This window comes from Caretta caretta, chromosome 4 (genome assembly GCF_965140235.1).
Source record: "Caretta caretta isolate rCarCar2 chromosome 4, rCarCar1.hap1, whole genome shotgun sequence".
Taxonomy (NCBI): Eukaryota; Metazoa; Chordata; order Testudines; family Cheloniidae; genus Caretta; species Caretta caretta.
Window position 1 is genome coordinate 21,789,213 of NC_134209.1, and position 18,912 is coordinate 21,808,124.

General features: G+C 46.0%; 1 protein-coding gene across 2 annotated transcripts; it reads right to left on the minus strand.

The window, feature by feature from the left end:
- Positions 1–11,466: 11,466 nt before the first annotated feature.
- Positions 11,467–13,937, minus strand: LOC125635520 (growth-regulated alpha protein-like). Of its 2 annotated transcripts, none has more exons than XM_048847282.2 (4): positions 13,817–13,937; positions 13,056–13,182; positions 12,880–12,963; positions 11,467–11,583 (listed from the first exon to the last, which is right to left on the minus strand). In XM_048847282.2, exons 1-4 carry the CDS (start codon positions 13,842–13,844, stop codon positions 11,565–11,567), a joined length of 258 nt encoding a protein of 85 aa, XP_048703239.2. In that variant the 5' UTR covers positions 13,845–13,937; the 3' UTR covers positions 11,467–11,564. The 2 variants fall into 2 exon arrangements, with proteins under 2 accessions (XP_048703239.2, XP_048703238.2); XM_048847281.2 differs by lacking the exon at positions 13,817–13,937 and adding an exon at positions 13,576–13,776.
- Positions 13,938–18,912: the final 4,975 nt, after the last annotated feature.

The following is an 18,912-nucleotide window of genomic DNA, read 5'->3' on the forward strand; positions in this document are numbered from 1 at the left end:
TCCTGGGGTTGCAGCGCTGGGCCCCGGCAGGAGCGACCTGGCTCCTGGGCTTCTGAAGATTGTCACATGCGGCTGTGAGGGTCAGGAAGTTTGGCCACCCCTGTCCTAGTCAGTGAATCGCCCTGTGGGAGGGGAAGGGGACGGAAACTGGGCACGGCCACCAGCCTGGGGGGTCTGAAATATGCCCAGTCTTATTATTTCTAAGCTTGAGGGGGGAATGAAGACACAGGTCAGCCCAGAATCCTGCTGGCGTTTGTGTCCTTCAAACTCCTTCAAGTCCAGAATCGGTGTCAACCCTGAGCAAAGTCTCACGTCTCTCGGGGGAAGGGGTGAGGAGAGCTCTGGGGTCAGTTTGGAGAAGTATTTCCTTATACACAAGTCATTTTACGACTGGATGAATATGTAATTACAAGAAGATAGGCTGCCTTGCAGTGCAGAGAGACAGACCTTGTACCCCTTGTGTAATGAGGGCAGGAGCAGAGCCGCATAGTGCACATAGGGTTTGGCCTGTCTGCATCAGGCTAAAGGGGATGACGCCATTGATCAGATTCTGCCCTTGGTTTCAGTGAAGCCAGTCTGGGTGAACAGGTGAAGCAGAGGGCAGCTTTGTCCCTCGTGTTCATGTACTGTCTCCAGCTAACTCCCTGCTCAGGCTAGTTCGTGGGATCTTAGTGCCTGTTGCTGCTCCGTTCATTGGCATAGCTTTTTATTAGACCTCTAATGCTCCCTTTATGAAACTACGTCACTTATTCTAACACTGGCCAACAGCATTAGCACGATCAATCTGCACCATCAGCAGTATTTGCTATAAAGCAGTGTGGGCCCTGTATTTTAAGATGACTGTGCAGGGTTTTTTTTACATCTGCAGGCTCACGCTCTCCATAATTGCAAAATGTTTACAGGAAAGGAGAAGCTAAGAATGTAAACATGTTGGTGACATTCGGGAGGTCATGTATTTATGAGCCCAGCAAGCACAGTTAGCTGTTACATTAATCCAGGGGTCTTGCCCCGGGATCTGATGAGGAGCTCAGATTTCACTGTTATCTATTGAAGCTAAAACTCCACATCTGGCTTATTTCAAATGACTGGAAGCACATAGTAGGAGGGGGGAAATCCTTCTTCCCAGATCATTGACACAACCTTATTATTTGTTTATATTACAGTAATGCCTAAAATGTAGTTTACCAGTGAGTGACTCTGTGTCATCTGACAGCTATGGCACCCCTAAACATTTCTTACTCTGCAAACTTATGGGCAAATTACAGCAACACCTGAAAATGACCAGACATTCATAACTGGGGGAACAGTTTTACACACACACACACACACACACACACACACACACGTACGTAGCTGTGCACTAAAAAAACCCCAGTAATGATGCTATGATGCATCTTCCAAAGCTAAAAGTCCACATCTGGCTTATTGCAAATGGCTGGAAGCACATAGTAGAAGGGGGGAAATCCTTCTTCCCAAGTCATTGACATAACCTTATTTATTTATTTATTTATTTGTTTACTTTGTCTTTCCATGGAATAACTGTATTTCCAGCAACAGCTTGGTAAAGTCTCACACAGCTGAACGGAAGTTTGGCAAGACCTATTTTGACGTGTGGTACAGTCATTACTGAACAGTTCCCATCCCATGTGGGGCAAAATATGCCAGTGCATTTTTTTGAGGAAAAATCATTCTTACTACGTCAGCTGACACTTACTTACTAGAAGGCTCATCCCGAAAAAATGGTGTCCGTAACTTGCCTTTTGGTGAATTCCAATAGGATTCAGCTTTAATTCATCAGAGCTTCTGTTTAAGATGCATTTATTATTTAAAGGTGAAGTTAAGTTTCAGGTGCCCTCCGGGAATGAGGTAATCTTAACTCGTGAAAGAGGCAGCAGCAACTCATTGCATGAAGGAGCTAAAAGACACCCTTGGGAATTGCTTAATTACATCTAGAAGGAAGTCCTCCTTGATCAACAAACATGACTTGTCACCCAACATGTAACTTAGCAATATTATTCAGGGAGTAGGAGCCTATTTCCTTCCAGTTCACTTTCCTGTGTTGTAACTAACTAAACCCATTTGTTGTAATGCAAGGCAGAAGGACAATTATGACGTGTCAAAATGTCTTAATCCTGTGACCGAAGTGTCTAACTTGCCCAAGAATTAACCTGGACCTTGGCCTGAAAGTTAAATCTGCCCTGAACTACTTTTGATGCCTTGTACGAACACCTACCACACACTGAATGACGGAGACATTAGAGATGTACTGAGAGTGCAAAAATGGTGGATAAACATTTGCTTGAACTGAATTCCCTTCAGTCAGGTTTATGCCCATTCTGCGTTCACTTTCCATGACTGTTGGAGCAACAAGATTGCAGATTTTTCTGATGTGCATCTAAGAAGAATTTGAGACGTGGGGATATTTATGCCAGTAGGGCTTGTGTAATCCACTAGTGAGTGTGTTACAGGTCCCCCCTGGCCATGCCCCGTCTACATAGGATAGGAGTCTGCTCCAGGCCTAGCTAGGGGGCTTTAGCTCAAGCTGCAGCAGCTCATGGTTATTAGCTCTGAAGATGCCAGGTCCAACACCGGTTTTGTCAGCCAAGATGGTGGCTGTCACATCAGAGCCAGGTTCTCCAGTGGAGGCAATAACAGACTCATTACCTCTGTGGATCAGGCACAGTGGGGATCTATAACAAGGTCCTGATATCTTCCCCTGGCTAGCGAGGACAGGCAGGTGCCATCCCTTGTATAGGAAAGTACGACGGTATTCTAGAGCACGGTTCCAAAACCGCTCATCTGAGAGTCAGGACAGTGGAGTGATGCAGTGTCTGGGGATAGGACTCCACAGCTCTGTTCCCCACACTGAGCCAGATGGACTGGAGTCAGGATACCAACAGTATCGCGCATAAGGCGATTTTGCTGCCTGATAGCAGAGCAAGGTGAGGAGTCCTTCCCCAGAGCCACATGAAATACCCTGGGTGGTGCTCCTCCCACAAGGCAAGACCTACTTAACACAGACAGCCCTTTTGAGGAGGAGGTGTGGCCCACTGACTGGTCAGAACACGAGCAGGCCCTGTGCTTTGTGTCCTCCCACAAAACGTACCGAACCAAGGAGAAGGCATCCCAGTTGCACAGCTAGGTGGTGAACCAACACAAGGCAACAAACATAACGTCCTTATGGGAGAGACACCAAAATGATTCCAGTGATGAGAAAAGGAAAGGGAGGGAAAGAATGAGCTAATAATAGTAACTAGATCACTCCATGTAAGTTGGATCACGGTGTGCAACCACAGAAGCCAGAGCAGTTAGCCAGCAAGAAAACACCAACTATTAAACCACAGTTCGGAAAATAAAATGAGCACATTACCCTGGAGCCAGAGCCAGGAATAGTAACGTTACCCAACTATCCAGCATGGGCCGGCTAGTAGCCAAAAGGAGGCTGAGTGCCTGAAGCCTGCCAGGGAGTTGTAGGCAGGCAGAGGTGACACAGCTTCTCCAAATGCAATGGGTGAGGGAATGGGGGTGGGGAAGGAAAGGAAAGCCAAGCCAAGCGGGGAAGCTGGGTTTGGATAAAGGGATGCATTCAAGGAATCTCTCCATGCCAAGAGAAAGGAGATCTCTCCACATCCCCTCCCTCATAGGTGTCTCCTCTCTCTTCCCACCCCATGTCCAGCTTTCTGGCCTTAGCTCAGGTGGCTGAGCCCCCCGGTGCTTCTCCAGCTCTGAAATTTGAATAAGCTCTTGTAGCGGGAAAATCTTCTGCCTGAGTGGGAAGCTTGTTTGCTTCTGTCTCCTCCCCTTTCCCTGTTTTAGGTTCATTCTTCCTTTTTCCCCCTCCTCTGCTTCCCTTGCCCTTGCTGTTTTGTCTCACGCACATCATCCCTGCCCTGCCTGTCCCTCTCCCATCCCCTTTGGTCTCCCCACTCTCCATATCTGCTTCTCACTGCCTTCTTCCCATTCCTCCACTTCTGATCATCCCTAGCTGGATCCCCCTTCTCCTTCTCCCGGGCCCAGGCTTGTTCTCTTCTCCAATCCACTCGTCCATGGTTCTCCCAACCCCTTCCCATTTGTGCTACTAACCTGCTCCCTTCTCCGCCCTGTCCACCCCCAGTTATGTGCTCTTTCCTCATCACACAAGAGCCCTGCACATGCCTCTCCTTCCTGTTAACTGGGTGCTGCTTTTTGAGCTGCCTGATAGCAGAGTAAGGTGAAAAGAAAAGGAGTACTTGTGGCACCTTAGAGACTAACCAATTTATTTGAGCATGAGCTTTCGTGAGCCACAGCTCACTTGGTGAGGAGCTCTTCCCCGGGTGGGGCTGCTCCTGCATGGCAAGACAACCTACTTAATGCAGACAGGCTCCTCTTGTTACCCCTCCACTTCACAGCTGACTGTCACGGCACCTCTGCATGCCCTAGCAAAGGATCAGTCATGGGGACAAGGGGTGGGAAGAGGAGACAATCTTCACTATCAAGTGGGGAACAGGTTCTGAGAGGGGCCAACTACACTTTTTATGCTGGACACCTACATGGAGCTATTGTCTTTCCATTTTCCCCAGGAGGCAGATACCCAGTCCTTCCCCCAGCTTCTCTCAAGTCTGCTGGAATCTGATCTTGTGCGTTTTCTACTCCCAAGGCATTTGTGTACATTTTTGTGACACATCGGACTGAAATCCTGCCCTACTGAAGCAAATGGCAAAACTCCTGTTGACCTGGGGCCTGGATTCCAACCCAGGAGGGCTCCGTGGGGCCAGAAAGGTGGCCTTTTTATTTTTTACTCCATGTTTCTAGGCACCTACCATAATGGGGCCCTTGACTATGCTTTCAAGGTGCTACTGCAATAATAATAATGATTAATAATTCTTTAATAAGAAGAGTTTTCAGATAAGGAACCTTCAAATCATTTGAGACTCACTCATCCCAATGTAACCCATGCTCACACCTCGGGTTAGGCATTGTCCACAAAGTCAAAACTGAGTGCTCATCCTGAAAGAGTGAACTCCTTCCAGGGTCAGAGCTGCATGACTCTAGAAAATGATCTGCACACCATCTAGATTCCAAAACTGGGATGAGCCCATGGCTAGACTCTTCCACTATATGAGTAGAAGCCTCAAGGCTTGGTTACACAGCCAGAAGGTGGTGAAATATGAGAGCGACTGGGTGGTTCAATGCCTATTAAAGCGGTGAGCAGCGGTGAATATATTAATCTCTTGTATCGGTAAAATTGGCACAGCAAAGGTCAATGGATCAGATTTCATGCTCAGACATGCTGAAGTGTTTGAAACAGGGAAGACCACAGGAATGGGAGTAACTGCACAAGCATGCATCTTAGTCGGGGGATAGTGTGTCAACTGCTAGAAATGATGACACAGAGAGGACAAAATGAATGTTGTAACTGAAGGATAAATGTGCGAGCCACATTTTCCACTTCCCAGCAATTTGTTTCATGTCGCTGTCACACTTTGGATGGGGAATGAAGACATTATTTTTCTTTTTAAGGGCATCAGAAAGCGGCTGTGCTGACTTTGTTCATCCTTGACACGGGACAAGGTAGGACCTGTCCCTGCTCCCAGTAAATGAATGCCGTTGTAGCGGACACTTCGGGTATCCTTAGAAGAATACAGCCAAAAGCAGAATTGGTCTGGATTTTCAAAACTGCTCAGCTCCCACTTAAACATCTAGATGGTCAGATTTCCAAAAGAGTTCTGCCCTCTGCGTATCCACCGGAGCTACTGGATAATGGGTACTTTAAACACAAGGGGAGTGCCCACTTTTTCCAAACAGGAGCTGTCGTGTGATGAGCTCCGTTGAAAAGGTGGCCCATAGCTCTTTGAAATACAGGCCATGGGTTTTTTTAACGGTGCCTGAAATTATGATCCAAATACATATTTAGTTGTCTGTGTTAAGTAACTTGGTTTTCAAAATTGCTGAGTGAGCACCCAGCACTCAGCATTGACTTCAGTTGACTCCAGAGTAGGCCCAAAGTCCTCTATTTCTTTCAGGTGTGGTGCTGAATGGCAACACCAACAGCGCAGTGGATAGGCATCTCTTACAGTCTTCTATTCATTGAGTTCTCCTCAGCTGCTGCACTCCAGCCTGGGTTGGAATCTTTCATTCTGGTCTGTCCACCGTTAACAGAGCTGCCATCCCAGGCCCTGCAAACAGAGCAAAAAGCCACAGTTTGTGATAACCGTCTGTTCCCAAATTTACTCAAATATTTAAAAACCTGTGTTCATAAGAAAAAACTGGATGGATAGCCCAGTGGACCAAAGCCCTCTCTCTACCCAGTGATCAGGTCAGCTTCTACACACTTCTCCTTTTGCTGATCTCAAAAGAGCATCTCTAGGGATGAGAGGACAGTCTCCATGTCTAATCCAGCCTTAGTTTCTTTTGCAGATAGAGTCAATATTGCTGGTGGTCTTTGTGACCTGGGGACTAACAGGCGATCAGGTGCCCCTTTTAATTTCTGCAATGTGTATTTCATTGGCTAAGTGTGTATGTGTATTGATGCCATCTGCATGTCAGACCTGCTCAAGTGCGCGTAACTATGTCGCTCGCTCGTGACTGCTACCCCAGAAGGCCTAATCCATAGTATGAACACCAGAGCTGACCAATGCTCTGCTTTAGCTACCAGAGGCAGAGGCTTTGTGGTGTTGAAGTCAAAGTTCCTGGCTTCAGTCTGGGATATGACTTGCGTGTCGTTTAGCTGATGCCGGCAGGGTCTGTTGTTTGCAGCCACACAGCTTATTACAGCCCCCTCTATTGTGTTCTCTCCCTTGCGGTGGTTAGACCATTGCTTTCACTGAAGGTCTTAGTCTTGTTTCACAGGATGATCCCTAAAGTGGTATCCATGTTCTCCTGTTGCATCCCTCCTCTCTTGCTGATGGACAGAACTGCCTGCAAAGTGTCTGTCCTCTACTGTTCAGCTCGTCTTTCCTTGGCCAATGTGTTCAAGAATAGAGAGATACGGTGTATACTCCTTTCCTCCTCCAGTGCAGGGACTTTCTGGGGGAGATGGCTCTTACAGCCTGACTCTTAATTATTTGTACTGAGGTGAAGCCTAGGAACCCCAATCATGGACCAGCACCCCATTGTGCCAGGTAGTGTGCAAACAAGAAGACAATCGCTTCCAAAGATTTTATGTAGTCTGTTCCCCTAATTCATTAGTGTTAAACACGATGTACAGTACAGCAAAAGACAGTACAGATGTCACAGATACCTGAAAAGTAAACACAGTGACATTGCCAACCAGTGATGTAATGAAGGCAGACTGCTAGACTAGCTTGTCTATAGGCCACTTTTCCTGTTGGGACAGTCAAATGTCTGGCTGCCCTGAGTTTATGAACAAATGATTCAGGAGACAATCCCATGAGCACTGCTAATTGGGTTCTAAAATTAGTGAACTTTACATCATGAAAAACAACCCCCTCAAGTCAGAAGCCCTGGGAGGCTGCTTGACCCACTTTATGAAACCACTCTGTAATTTGGCACAGCTGGTGGTTTGCTCCGGAGAGAGTCAGCCTGAAGAGCAGGTGTGTTGCATGGCAGGGTTGAGATGCGTAGGCAGAGTTTGCCCCTCCTTTATTCATATTGGATCTGGCCAAAGCCAGTTCTGTTAACAACCTCGCTTATATGGAGGAGTTGGACTTATTTAGAGAAAATGCTTTGTGGCTCAGGGAGGGAAAGTAAAGCTCTGCTGAACTGGGTGCAGCATTAGAAGTGTTTGTGTCAGAGAGAACGGAAGCATGGGTGTAGGTGGGAGAGCTGGAATTGCAGATGAGTTTCCAGGCCTTCTGAGACAGCGGGGATCTGATTTTCATCTCACTTCTGAACTCCATTCCCTTTGATGTACCCCATTGGTGAAGCTGAGATCATACTTAGACCACCTGTAGTTTCACTCACCTTAAATTCCCTTGGATTCAGGCTTTCCCCAGGTCTTTATCTCCCTCTGTCCACTGAATAGGACCAGACCCAAACTTCCTCCATGCCTTTCCAATTTAGGTGATCCATTCGGTTTAAGAACAGTGAGGCGCTACCTTGTAATGTGCTTTCCCCTACTTCTCTAAAGTAAAGGCCCATCTAATCAGGATTTGACCTGGAAATTATTTTGACTTATGCAAGAATCCTCTTTTTTTCCCCATTCCATATAAGATAAATTGTCATGCTAACTCACAATTTACATCTGGGAACATGTTTTGAGATGGAGTGGTTACAAACTTTACTTTTAATATTTATTTCAGAGACAGGAGGTTATTACTTTTTCATGCTTGTAACCAAATTTATCTTCGAGAGGGAGGTGGATATTCCTAATAATTTAGTTGTTGTTAAGTATCAACTTCCCAATTCATTTTGTTTCCCTTTAAATGGAACGTTAGCAATATAGGGCCCAACCGTGCCACCACTGAGTGCAGAGTTCCCAGTGAGCTGGTTAGAAGTTCAGCCTAAACGCTCCGGACCATAACGCCGTAACAGTGCAAATTTAGGCAGCGTAGCTGAGCCTTTGGTCAGATTCACAGGATTTAATTGCGTGCATAATTTAAGACCAAGATATGTAATATATGACAATGAATGGAAATAAAGGTCAGGTAAATTTTAGGAAACATTTATTTATTTAAAAAAACTGAATAAACCTACGAGGATCATACAATGGAAATTCCAGAATCAAAAAGTCCATTTAATCACCAAAACATTCCTGCAACAATCTTTCATTATATTTATGCTCTGGTGCAATTTTTAAAAGGGACCACGTTATCTGACTATGGTAAATTCTTCTTAGAAGGTGATTAGATTTCTTCCACATTTTGTAAGCATCGCTATAATAATCTAGTGCTTTAAAATGCAAGATACAATACAAAATGTGTACAATATAAGGGCCTTGCCTTACAGAGTTTACAGTTGGAAATCAGATGATCTAAACAGGACAGGAATTCAAGGGCAGGAAGAAGAAGAGATTCAGAAATGGCATTACGTAAATTCCAATTCTGTTTGTTTGTTTTTTAAATTGTACCATCTGAAGTCCTTGGCATGCTGTCTGGAGCGACTCATAACCATGAATGCCTGCCTCAGGGCAGACTGTCAAAAGCAGGGCAGACACCCCTAACTGGTGGTATGTTCTATAATTAGATTGCCCCAACCCACTAACAAATGTGAACTCCCAAAGTACCACAGCAGTCTTATAATGGAGTCACAGACAGTCCCCTTATTGAAGTGTCTGTCTTGCGACCCAGGCAAGTCGTGCTCTGTGATCAACGGTCACTTACACCAAAAATCACAAAATATTCCAGATAACACCCACTCCCAAGAGACCAGTCACTCATCCAGGTCAATTTGCATCCTAGTCTCACATCAGAGACAATGCAGGTAGCTAATTCTGTAGTAAGCTAACTAAAGGTTGATTAGCTAAGAAAAAGGAATGAGAGTTATTGAGAGGTTAAAGCAGGTACAAATCTATGTGCAGGTTAGTCACAGTCTATAATTTCAAATGGTAGCAGAGATGTAGTGATCTGCCATTTTCTCAGAAGCCTTTTTAGGGCTACCCAGAATAACTCTGGGGATCTCCCTCTTCTTGTTCAGTTATTCTGCCCTATTCGAATACAGTCCAGAGATGAAGAACTTTTCCTTGTGTCCATACTTATAGCTTCTTCTCACAGAAAAACAAATCGACAGTTTCGCTATCCACATGGGCTCTTTCTTTGATGGCGGAGAGAGAGGAGTGCATTTAGCATCTTTGATCTCTGATCACGCACAATGACCACTTGCTTTGAAATGCGCAAGAATTAGCCCTTTCCTATTAAAGTGCTTCATTTGCATTACACCCGGGTTTTTTCTCATGTGATGGGGTTTTAGTTAGAAAGGGTATATGTACAATGTAAATGTTTGCTATTCCATTATAACAGGATACACATAAGTGAAAATAATGCAAGTAGCATCCCATTAGTTTTCACCCAAATACATTCTGGTACATTGAACAATACATTTATACAATTCTTATACATTGACCTTTTTGGCCTGGCTTCCAGCTGCGTTTGTCAGTTCTCAGCTGACTCGGTCCTGGCCGGAGCTGGCCCTTGGCTTACCAACGTCACAGTCCTAATGACTATGCCCTCACGTAAAAGGGATCCCATCAGTCATTTGGGGCCAAATCCTAAAGTCCTTCCTCGTCTGAATGTCAGTTTTGACTAGTAAGGATTGCAACAGTTGGCCTTGATAATATTAGTTTAGATTCCACTTCATTGCAGTGTCGATGTTTCTGCCGGGCAGAGACAGGGACAAGGAGAGGGGAAATTGTGCACATGGGCCCAAAGACAGAATTCGGTCCATAATAAATGAGCCCTTCATCGGCACCACAGCAGTTTTCATAGAAAACCTGACACTGTGCCACACCTAAAGGACATGGCCCGTCTAAGGTTGCAGGGAGCAACATACACTCGCTCCCTTAAGATCTGAGCACTGGAGAGCAGACAGAAGCAACATCCACGTGCAGGAACAAGGTCCGTCCACGAGCTTTTCTTTGGGGGAGGGTGAATTTGAAGCTGATGGGAAAAAACGACCGCTGGGTTCACTCTGGGCTCTGTCCGACTCCCACTGGAGTCAGGATCAAGCCTCTCCTCGCCGGCAGGTTTCCCACATGACAGGGGTTCTCAAACTTCTCTTTTTGCTGGGCCCCTCTTTGAAAAGATTTCAGGCTGTGATGACCTCCCCCAAAAGGTGAACGCAAATTACTGGACAGACCCACAGGGGCATACTCATGCTATCACCACCCTCACGGCTCTGCTGCTGGTGGCGGCACTGCCTTGAGAACTGAGAAGCCAGAGAGCAGTGGCTGCTGTACCCCCCCCACCCCCGCCCCCAGCTCCTCTTTCCCCCACTGACATTCTTGTGATCTCACAACCCCCCAACAATAGGCTGGTGACCCCCTTTGGGGTCAGGACCCCCAGTGTGAGAAACTCTGCTCTATTAGCTAGGAAAGATTTTTCCTATCACATTCAGGCGTGTGTGCGGAACATAACTGATCAGATGTTTTGGGGATAAGCTATCCAAATTGTCTTCCCTTGGCTGCTGTATAAAAAATGAAAATCTAAACGAAAATCCCTCTCTTACTTTTGAACACTGGGATGTCATGTATTACACTGGAGACAGTGGATGCCTTCATGAAATACATGAATACAGTGGTTCTGAAACTCTTTTCTATGGTCCAGAGCTCTTCCTGATGGTGTGCAGAAAGATAAGCAAATCGTGGACATCATCAGAGTGTTGGGATGGGAGTGTCCGTCAGGTCATCTTCTGAAGTGGTCCACAAGAGGAAGGCTTGTAAAAGCACTATGCTACTAGCACACAATGAATCCTACTTCTGATTGTGTTTCCTCTGAGTGAGGAGTTAATGTAGCCACCTTACTGACAAAGCACGCTGTAATAGTTAAATAAATACAGTACAATCTTGCTGCACTACAAACAAATATTTAATAAATAGGATGAGCACAAATTCAGTGTGACGCACAGATAAAATTATTTTCTTGCAGTCCCTGGCTCATTTTCTTGGCAGGCAAATCCAGAGGTTTTCTTCATTATTTTTTTGATGTTGCACTGAAAGGAAAATGAAATGAGTTGAGATCAGCACTTATCCACTCAGCCAAGCTGATAAGACTCAGACTTGCTTTAAAGGAAAATAGTTTTTGCTAAGAATGGGGTTATCTCAGCACTTAATGTTTTGAAAACTGAAAGGAGAACTCCAAAATGACTGATAACCCTCAGCTATATATTGCTTTGAACAATGAGTGTTTCGGAGCCAGGCTTTCTCACATGGAAGTCATGGGGTCCCTTATTTGGTAAAGGTTGTGTCAGCCAGACTGACAAAGGGAAATAGGTAACATGAACCAGTATTTGCCCACTTCAGTGATACTTCTGGGGGAATGAGATACTACACAGGATGGGTAAGAGTGGCAGAATCTGGACCCAAATGGGAATGGATGACAAGTCACTTGGATATTAAAAGGTTCTTTGTTTTTGGTTTGTTTTTATGTTTACAAGAGACATAAGGTCAATTTTAGGAAATGAATTTCTACCAATATAGATATGCTAATCCCCAGCATTAAAACTACCTTCATTTGTGTTGGAACAGAACAGGAATACATAAGGTTAGTGTAGCATCAAAGAAAGCAATCTAGGACCCAGTTCTGCAATGCACAGGCTAATATGCCTGTAATTGTATTCATTAAGCTAGTAACTAAGATAGAGGTGTAAGAGTTTGCAGAACTGGGTCCAGCACCAGGTTGCTGGAATGGGCTCTTTAAATCATAAGAAATCACACGAATCAGATTTGGGGATATCTGAAAATTAATAGAAAGCCCTGATTTGTAAGACTCCTACTTTTCTTTCTATTGTTTTGTGAACGTAGTTAATATTTTTCATCCAGCACAGTGGTGGGAGAAAAATCTTGCGTGTCTATATCACGGCTTTGGAGAACCTGGTAGCCAATATCAAGCTGCATGTGATGATACAGGGCAGCTCATCACAACATTTGTAAAGGCTAGACATCTCATAAACTGTCCCAGGGTGAATCCAGCTCCCCTCTTAATAAGCTTGAATCAAGTCACAGGACAATTTTGGAATGATGGCAGCCGATTAAGTGGAGGGGAAACATTTCTGTAAAGAACAGTCTTCGCTGGGCCAGCCCAGACCCTATTTTCTGCTCCCAGCTAATGCACCAGGTTGGGCTGTTAAATCCATGAGGAAGCCAAGCCTGGGATTTCGGTTTGTTTTTGCTGGAAGCAAGTCCCATTTTCCTTTTAGCCCCCTGGGCGGCTCATTGAATCGATACACCCCCTGCGACAACAGGCAGCGCCCAGATTAGAGCACCCGGAACATCCCCAGGGCAGGTACCTGCTCAGGATCTTGGTGACGATCAGCTTGACCCAGGGCGCGCTGGGCTCCAGACAGATTTTCTTGCCTTGCTTCGTGGTGGCTCTGCGGGGAGGCAGAGGGGAGAGCGGTGTGAGCGCGGGGCTGGCGGGGAGGGGGCGCGGGCTGGGAGGGGGCAGCAGGGCCCGGACACTTACATGACTTCTGGCACCCCGCAGTGGGGCCCCTCGGGGATCAGCTCCACGAGGGCGATGAGCTTGGGGGAGATCACCGCGGACACGGTCTGCACGCATTGGCACCGCAGCTCGACGGCCCCGGGGGCCCCTGTCAGGGGAGGGGGAGAAAGACTCAGCTGCTGCCGGCGGCCAGATACTCTGCAGGGGGGCGGCCGGGGACACCCCTCGTCCCACACCCTGGGTCCGATCCGTGCCCCCGGGACTCCCCGCATCCGGCCGGCTCTCGGACATCTGGGTCCCATCCACCCACCCCGGACACCCTCCGCATCCGGCCGGCTCTCGGACACCTGGGTCCCACCCACCCACCGTCCGCATCCGGCCGGCTCTCGGACACCTGGGTCCCATCCACCCACCCCGGACACCCTCCGCATCCGGCCGGCTCTCGGACACCTGGGTCCCAGCCGTCCTTCCAAGCCCCAGTGGGAAGCGAGACTCCCCCAGCCCGGATCCCAAGGCCAGCCCGGCGCAGCGAGCCCCGTACCCCGGCAGAGCGCGGCGCAGGCCGCCAGGAGCAGCAGCAGCAGCAGGGGGCGGCCGAGGGCGAAGCTCCGGGGGCGGCTCATGGTCCGGGCTGGCGGCGGAGGCTGGTGCTGGGCTGCTGGGCTCGGCTCAGCTCTGAGCCACCGCAGCGCCCCGCAGTCGCTTTTATCCCCGCGGGGTCAGCACCCGGAGCCCGCGGGGAATTCATGGGAACCCCACCCCGCCGTGCGGGGCTCACTCACCTGCGGAGGGGAGGCGGGGAGTTCCCATTCCCCGTGCCCTGGCTCACATGGGCCGCGGATGGGTCAGGCGCGGTTCGTCTGAGAGTCAGGCTGTGAGTGTGTGAGCGAGAGAAATAACACCCTGCCCTGGGGCTAACCCGCCGCGGCCCTTCCCAGGTGGGGTCATGCTGCCCGGGGGGGTCACCGGCCCCGCGTGCTGAGAAGCAGCCAGGTCATCATGAGTAGGAGTGAGTCGTGTTCTCTGGGCACCCGGCGCCCCAGAGGGCCTGGGGCTCCCCCGGGGGAAATAACATGAATGAGCATTTCAAAGGTTCCAGTTGACAAGTAAATGTAACGCTCAGGTTCCAAGCTGGATAGCTAATACATAGCTAGTTAATATTCATGAATATGTATTATGATTAACAATCCTTTAATACAGAACCAGTGCAATGGCGAGCCACCAGCTCTGAGCTCCCAGCTAATTATGTCCGTTTATGAAGCCATCAGTTCCCATCTCTAAACTCCCCTCTACCCCTGCTCTCCAATCCCGAAATCATATGTAAAGACTGATAACATGCAAAACGGTCAGAACAGATGGACTCCCCCTTGCCAACTGTGCCCACATATCTATTCAGGGGACACCATCACAGGGCCTAATAACATCAGCCACACTATCAGAGGCTCGTTCACCTGCACATCCACCAATGTGAGATATGCCATCATGTGCCAGCAATGCCCCTCTGCCATGTACATTGGTCAAACTGGACAGTCTCTACGTAAAAGAATAAATGGACACAAATCAGATGTCAAGAATTATAACATTCATAAACCAGTCGGAGAACACTTCAATCTCTCTGGTCACGCAATCACAGACATGAAGGTCGCTATCTTAAAACAAAAAAACTTCAAATCCAGACTCCAGCGAGAAACTGCTGAATTGGAATTCATTTGCAAATTGGATACTATTAATTTAGGCTTAAATAGAGACTGGGAGTGGCTAAGTCATTATGCAAGGTAGCCTATTTCCCTTGTTTTTTCCTACCCCCCCCCCCCCCGCCCCCAGATGTTCTGGTTAAACTTGGATTTAAACTTGGAGAGTGGTCACTTTGGATGAGCTATTACCAGCAGGATAGTGAGTTTGTGTGTGTGTGTTTTTGGAGGGGGGTGAGGGGGTGAGAGAACCTGGATTTGTGCAGGAAATGGCCCACCTTGATTATCATGCACATTGTGTAGAGAGTTGTCACTTTGGATGGGCTATTACCAGCAGGAGAGTGAGTTTGTGTGTGTGTGTGGGGGGGGGGGGGTGAGGGTGAGAAAACCTGGATTTGTGCTGGAAATGGCCCAACTTGATGATCACTTTAGATAAGCTATTACCAGCAGGACAGTGGGGTGGGAGGAGGTATTGTTTTATGATCTCTGTGTGTATATAAAGTCTGCTGCAGTTTCCACGGTATGCATCTGATGAAGTGAGCTGTAGCTCACGAAAGCTCATGCTCAAATAAATTGGTTAGTCTCTAAGGTGCCACAAGTACTCCTTTTCTTCCCCTGATGTAGTGTTCCTAAGCAGGGCCCAATTAGAGAGATTGGAGACCCCTGGGCTAATGTTTTTTGGAGGTCCCCTTTCATGTGAACAGGGTAGTAATGAAAGCAAAAAAGTAACTAGTTTATGAAAATCAAGCTCATGTATATTACTGACTAAACCGGAAATTGAACACAGGGAACAGAGTGTATACTGGCTGGACAAACATACAAAGGAAAACCATGAAGAGTCCTGAAATGCTGCAAGTTTAAACTGCCACCCTGCAAACTTTAATTCTGTTGTTATTTGCTCAAATAACAAAGTGTACAAAGGAAATCACATTGGACTAACTGAACAGCGAGAGCATGAAGATTTTTCTACCACACGTGACCAAAGACTGGTTTTCATTGAGGCAAACTTCGAGAACAATTCTCTGCTTCACAGCTGTCAACGGGTACAGCCAAATACCGTCTCATCTCAATGACAACATTCAGGAGGACATTACTCTAAGCTTCGTCATGCAAAAATTCGATGACTACAGGTGCACTCTAATCCTGCATGTCACAATATCTTAACAGTGTTGAAGATGGATACACTGTAGCCAAAAGCTCAGGTTCTAGATCATCCCCAGGAGCACAGAACAACTCTTGGGTGCATGTCTTCATCTTCTCTTCACTTCATACTTGATCCAGAGACATAAGGAAGCCAGACCTTGTGGCTAGTTCAGCATAACGTCGGATGTATTCGTTTTAGTTCCGAACTTAGCTTGTCAAGGTTAAATAACATAGAACTACTCAACCTCACATTTCCTTCGTCCTCGAAGGAAGTCACTTTTGCCATTGGGAAGATTTTGCTTTCCAGTATGTTTGTGTTCTTCAGGTAGGACTCATCTGTCACGCTGTGTGGAGTGGCTCACAATCATGAGTGCCTCCTCAGGGCAGACTGTCACAATCAGGGCAAACTCCCCAAACTGGTGGTATGTTCTATAATTAGATTCTCCAACCCAGTAACAAATGTGAACTCCCAAAGTACCACAGCAGACTTAAATGGAGTTGCAGACAGTCTATCTTGCCACCCAGGCAAGCTGGACTATGTGACAAATGGTCATTTACACCCAAAATCACAACGTATTCAGGTTACACCGAGTCCCAAGAGACCAGTCACTAATCCAGGGCAAGTTGCATCCTAGATGTCACACCAAACACAATACTGGTAGCCAGTTCTGTAGTAAGCCAACTAAAGGCTGATTAGCTAAGAAAAAGGAATGAGAGTTATTGAGAGGTTAAAGCAGATAAAAATATACGTACAGGTGAATCACAGTCTATAATTTCAGAAGGTGGCAGAGATGTAGTGATCTGCCAGTTTCCCAAAAGTATTTTATGGCTAACCAGAGTAACTTTGGGGATGATTGTCTTCTCATTCCATTATACTGCCCTGTAAGAATCCAAACAGTCCAGAGATAAAGAATTTTTCCTTGTGTCCATATTTATAGCTTCTCACAGAACCCAAGCTGACAGCAACAGTTCCCACACAGGTCTCTTCTTCATGACAGAGGATGGGAGGGAAGGAATGCACTTCAAAGTCTTCGATCTCACACACAATAACCATTTGCTTCCCATGCATAGGATTTAGCACTTTTCTGTTAAAGTTCTTCATTTGCATTACACAAGGCTTCTTTCTCATTTGATGGGTTACTTACTTACAGGGGTATATACAATACAAGTGTTTGCTATTACATTATAAAAGGGTACAAATAATTGAAAACTATGCATGCAACATCTCACCAGTTTTTCATGACATTTAAACACTAAATGCATTCTTATACATTTTATCATCCACTTTGAATCATAGTGAACTGGTCCAGCTTCTAGCTGTGAATTTGTCAGTTTTTAGCTGATGCCTGTGGCCTTGTACAGAGTGGCACCACTGTTAGATCATCAACATCACTTCCCAGTTGTTTTGCTTACTCCTCAAAATCATCCAATGGAGACTGAGAGCTCATGACAAACTCTTACAAGGAAGTCTTCTTTCAAACTATGTTGAATGTCTTCATAGTTCACTACAATTGTTTTACAAGATTCAGTATGACAGGACCCTCTCATATCTGACAGGGTTTCTAGGGCAAGGGGAGTTTCTTGTTCGCTCTTGGTAAGATTGTTGCACAAAACTTCCATCACCTGGGTGATGCTGCAAGAAAACCATATAGTTTCTGAACAAAACTGAAAAAGTTTATGGCTTCCATACAAGAATCAATGCTGTAAGTTCCAACTAAGTTCAGAGAATGAGTTGTACATGGCACACACAGAGTTTAGTGTTTAGTTTTAGTTTAGTGTTTAGGGTTTAGTGTTTTGTTTTGAGCTTCAAGACCTTCATACTTTCTAGACATGTTACTTGCATTATTGTATGACTGACCTCTGCAGTTTTCAATACCAGTGTTGTTTGCGTCTGATAAAGACTTCATGGCCTGGAAGAGTGACTTGCCTGTGTGGCTTTCAGTTGGTAGAAACCTAACTCATTCATGGCACCAGGTAAGCAGTATCATAAAATGACAGAAAATTGATCAACATGAGTGATATCAGAAGTTGAGTCTACTATCAAAGAGTAGTATTTCACCTGTTTGACTTCAGTTACAATGAATTCTAAACCCTTATATCTCATTAGCTCAAAGAACTCATGTGATAAATGAAGGGGGTGGGGGTAACTCCCTTTGATGGACACCCAGCCAGCCAGTTAGTTGTAAAATCCCTCTTGGTAGCTGTTCTCTACTTGTTTTACCAGTAAAGGGTTAAAAAGTCCCTCAGGTAAAGAAAAGAAAGTGGGCACCTGACCAAAACAGCCAATGGGAAGAGCCAATTTTTAAAAATTGGGAAAGAAACTTTACCTTTGTCTGTTGTTCTCTCTGGCTTGCAGGGACATGGAGCAGCAATGCTATAAGCAGGAATGCTGTGTAAGGTTTGAACCAGGTATGAAAAATTATTTTCCATACCTAGAAGAAATCATTGGGATAGGGAATGTTTAGGTAGGTGCGATCAGGTTTATTTCTTTATTTTGGCTTGTGGAACTCCTCTGTGCTAACCCCAGATGCTTTTGTTTGCTTGTAACCTTTAAACTGAACCCCCAAGAAAGCTAGTTTGGGTGCTTCAATTTTGGAATTGCTCTTTTAAAATCTAACAAAAGCCTAAATTCCAGATGTATTTTCTTCCTTTTTCTTTTTAATAAAATTTACCATTTTTAAGAACAGGATTGGATTTTTGGTGTCCTAAGAGGTTTGTGCATATGCTGTTTGATTAGCTGGTGGCAACAGCTAATTTTCTTTGTTTTCTTTCTCAGCTCTTCCCCGGGGGGAGGGGTGAAAGGGCTTGAGGGTACCCCACAGGGAGGAATTCCCAAGTGCTCCTTCCTGGGTCCAAGGGGGCTTTTTGCATTTGGGTGGTGGCAGCATTTACCAAGCCACGGTCAGAGAGAAGATGTAACCTTGGGAGTTTAATACAAGCCTGGAGTGGCGGTTATTAATTATTTTAAAAAAAATTTTGCATCTGAAGAAGTGGGTTTTTTACCCACAAAAGTTTATGCCCAAATAAATCTGTTAGTCTTTAAG